The 4,271-nt window shown below is 41.7% G+C and overlaps 1 gene segment (V, D, J or C); it reads left to right on the top strand.

The window, feature by feature from the left end:
- The first annotated feature begins 881 nt into the window (after nt 1-881).
- On the top strand, nt 882-1,920 carry LOC133255894 (T cell receptor alpha variable 16-like). The segment is given in 2 exon segments: nt 882-1,338; nt 1,454-1,920. Coding segments are annotated over 2 exon segments (468 nt in total).
- The last annotated feature ends 2,351 nt before the right edge of the window (nt 1,921-4,271 follow it).

The raw sequence follows: 4,271 nt of genomic DNA, 5'->3' as shown, positions 1-4,271 counted from the left end.
TAACTCACTTGAGCTCTGTTGGCACAGCGTTGGCTGGCTTCAACAGAAAGCTCCTTGGCTAAACACAGGGGATCAGGAACATTTTAAATCTACCCTCTTTCTACAATTGCCTTCTTTTTTTTTTAATTTTATTTTATTTTTAAACTTTACAATATTGTATTAGTTTTAGGCAATTATTACAATTGCCTTCTTTTTAGTTCAAATGATTGTTACTTTGTTAATGAACAATTTAAAAATAGACTGTAGATCTAAAATTCTAAAGGCCCATTCCTGGTGTGAGGAAGGTCAGAATCAATGATGATGAATGGAAAATAACTCGGTATGGTAATGTTTAAGCATTTCACTAACAAACCTATACAGAAGCTTAAATTTCTGTGAAGTCTTATCTGCTAATATTTTCCTATACTCTTTCTGACTTTTGTGCTTAGAAAATTCATGACCATCCTAAATTTATAAAAAAAATAACTATTATTTTAAAATATTAATTATCTATACTTAGAATTTATTTTGGAGAAGGCAATGGCACCCCACTCCAGTACTCTTGCCTGGAAAATCCCATGAACGGAGGAGCCTGGTAGGCTGCAGTCCATGGGGTCGCTAGGAGTCGGACACCACTGAGTGACTTCACTTTCATTTTTCACTTTCATGCATTGGAGAGGGAAATGGCAACCCACTCCAGTGTTCTTGCCTGGAGAATCCCAGAGACGGGGGAGCCTGGTGGGCTGACGTCTATGGGGGTCGCACAGAGTCGGACACGACTGAAGTGACTTAGCAGCAGCAGAATTTGTTTAATAACACATGCTAAGGTAGGGGTCCAAATTTATTTGTTAATCTCTAGACGACTCTACATTTTTGAGGGCATGTTTTATTGAATATACCATCTTTTTCCTATTTTTTAATTACTAAATTTTCATAAGTAACTTGTATGTTTGGACTTTCTATTATGTTCCATTGATGTCTGGATCTTTCTGGTAACAAGCTTCTTTACTTAACATAGCATTACACTTTGTTTTACTAACTGGAGGAAATTCCTCTCCATTTTGTTTCAGAATTGGTCTTCCTGAAGCCTGAGATTACCTGCAGTATCATATTTGGCCTCTAGAGGGAGATGCTGCACAACTTGAACTCGATAGAAAGCCAGAAAGCCAGAAAGCCACCAGCCCTTTGAGGAAGAGCTTTTACTTTGCGTGCCCTGTAAACCCACTCACTGCTCTGTCAGGGTGTCCATGTGGCTGAATTGTTTCCAGGAAAAACCTGCAGAAAGGAGCCTCCTGCTTCCTCAGAGCTCAGACATGAAGCGCACCCTCATCGCAGTGCTTGTGGTGATATTCACACTTGGTGAGTAAAGTCTCTTTTTATTTTATCTTACTATGGTCTTCTGATTCAGAATTGGCTTAACAAAATATTTTGCTCTGTTTGCAAGTCAATCCCTGACCCAGAATTTGTGTTACAGGAGGAACAAGAACCCAGACAGTGACTCAGCCTGAGAGCCACACCTCTGTGTCTAAAGGGGCCCCAGTGCAGGTGAAGTGCAACTATTCGTATTCTGGGAGTCCTGTGCTCTTCTGGTATGTCCAGTACCCCAGACAGCGCCTCCAGTTACTCCTGAAACACACCTCAAGAGAGAGCATCCAGGGTTTCACCGCTGAGCTCAGCCAGACTGAGGCATCCTTCCATCTGAAAAAACCCTCGGCTCAGGAGGAAGACTCAGCTGTGTATTACTGTGCTCTGGTTAACACAGTAGCTGGCTTCACAAGAGAAGCAGAGCACAAACCCCCTACAGAAAGCATTTCCATGTTCCTTATTTGACCACCGTGGGGCATTGTCTCTCTAGAGACTGACTCTGAATTTACCTCTCAGATACAGAGTTGTCATCAGTTGTCAACTAGCTGTAGAATTGTTTTTAAAGGGAATTCTCATTATCTACTCTGTATATATTAATTTTAAATAGTGTATTTATTTTAGATATTAGTACCTGGAAAAATACTTCTGAAATAAACCTATGTAACAGTATGAAACTTCTCTTCTTGGCCCAGATGGGCTCCCCAGGTTTAAGTGATACAGTCCCATTTCTCCGACTCTGCTGCCACCTCATCCACACCCACGCGTATCATCACCACATGCTGCAATTCCTTACAAGTAGAATGGTGCTTCCTGACATGTGATTGTGATCTTTCTGCAGCTAATGCCTTTCTTCTCATGCACTTGATGGACTCATACTATCCAAATAGGGGCCATCAGGAGAAAAATCGCGGCAAGTTGAAAAAGGAAAGTTTCATATAAAGAATTATTAACAAATAGCAGAGCATTATTTACTAATGAACTCTAAAGAACTCTAGAAAGAACTCTAAAGAACATAAGAATAGCATCTGTAGGGAGACACTGTTATCTTTAAGACTAAGCCAGAGTTTCACAGAAAGTGACACATTATAATATGTATTCTCTTCTCCTGAGTGATGACTCAGGCTTCACTGGGGAGTGTGTGACTGTAGCCTGCTGGATGGGGAAGTTTGCCGAGGTGCCAGAAAACAAGACTAACAAGCAGAAGAACAGCTCCCAGGGTTCTAGCACAGTTTGTAGGAAGCTGGCAAAGGAGTACTGCTGAACTTGCTTAGGTGCCTGTGAGACTTGCCAAGAAAGCACACGGGGGCTGTCACTAAACGTTGCTGGACGTGAGCATCACGGGTGCCCCACAGGATGGCCAAGCACCCAGAAACAAGAAGTGCGGAGCGCATGCCAGGACCCGGAAGAGAAGCTGCCTCTTCCTGCCAGGTCCTTTCCATCCTCTCTACCTACAAAGCTTAACATCGTGCCAGCTGGCAACGAGAAATGTTTACAAGGCCCATGTCTGGAATTACCCTCTGAATCTATGAAGGGGGAATTTGTAGTTCAAAGGCAATAAGTTGATAACTGTCACATCTTTCATACACACCCCTCCACACACAGTTGAACTTTCGAGCAAGGGTGAAATGACTGTTTCCATCTCACAAGCTAAGTCTGTCCTTTGAACAAGTGAAGAAGTTCTCATCCTTTCTCCCAAATGAGGAGACCCGTGGTCCCAACAGTCACTACAGATCACTGGCTGTATTAATTACTTCTAAAATTCAGAGGAAATTCCACTGAAAATTCTGTTATACGCAGACTAAATTCTAAAGTTAATCTCTCTCAAGTTGTATATAGAATAAGTATAGTGAGGAGAAGGAAGAAGGAAATGGCAGTGTACACAAAGGAACACATGAAAGTAAAGAGCAAGAAGAAAATGTAGGAAACTACTACATTCTTTGATTCCCAATTTGGTGGTGATGTTGCAATTGATATAGATGACTTTTTTTCTTATTACACATTTTATATTTTCCCTGCTCACAGCCATAACCTCCGTGAATTGGGTTACTTACCTAGTGGTGTGATCCAATTCTTCATTCTCAAAGGATCTGAGTACTCAAAAATCTTGTCTTTTTATTGGTTGTTGTAACTTAACATTAACCTTTAGTATTGGGCATGAAAGTGCCAAGAGGCTCCCCTAGGAAATCTCCTGGGTTCCAGACTGCCAAAGTCCAGCCCCGGCTGATCCAGGGTATTCAAAGGGGAGACGGCGCCAGCGACTATTTTCATATTCATCAAAGATATAAAGAGTAATAGAATGAGGATAGCTCAGTAGGAAAATTCAGTGGAGAAAAGAGGCTGAGTAGCTTGATTTATGCGGAAAATCAATATAACCTGTGACACCAGGTTAGCTCTGACCACGGAGGCCGCAGGCGCCCTCTCAAATAGCGGAAGAGTTCCAAAGAAGAGCAAGGAGAGATAAGAAAGCCTTCCTCAGGGATCAAGACAAAGAAATAGAGGAAAACAATAGAATGGGAAAGACTAGAGATCTCTTCAAGAAAATTAGAGATACCAAGGGAACATTTCATGCAAAGATGGGCTCAATAAGGGACAGAAAAGTAAGGACCTAACAGAAGCAGAAGATATTAAGAAGAGGTGGTAGGAATACACAGAAGAACTGTACAAAAAAGATCTTCATGACCAAGATAATCACGATGGTGTGATCACTGACCTAGAGCCAGACATCCTGGAATGTGAAGTCAAGTGAGCCTTAGAAAGCATCACTATGAACAAAGCTAGTGGAGGTGATGGAATTCCAGTTGAGCTGTTCCAAATCCTGAAAGATGACGCTGTGAAAGTGCTGCACTCAATATGCCAGCAAATTTGGAAAACTCAGCAGTGGCCACAGGACTGGAAAAGGTCAGTTTTGATTCCAATCCCAAAGAAAG

The sequence above is a fragment of the Bos javanicus genome, chromosome 10 (genome assembly GCF_032452875.1).
Source record: "Bos javanicus breed banteng chromosome 10, ARS-OSU_banteng_1.0, whole genome shotgun sequence".
Taxonomy (NCBI): domain Eukaryota; kingdom Metazoa; phylum Chordata; class Mammalia; order Artiodactyla; family Bovidae; genus Bos; species Bos javanicus.
This window is presented reverse-complemented; position numbering and strand designations above follow the sequence as displayed.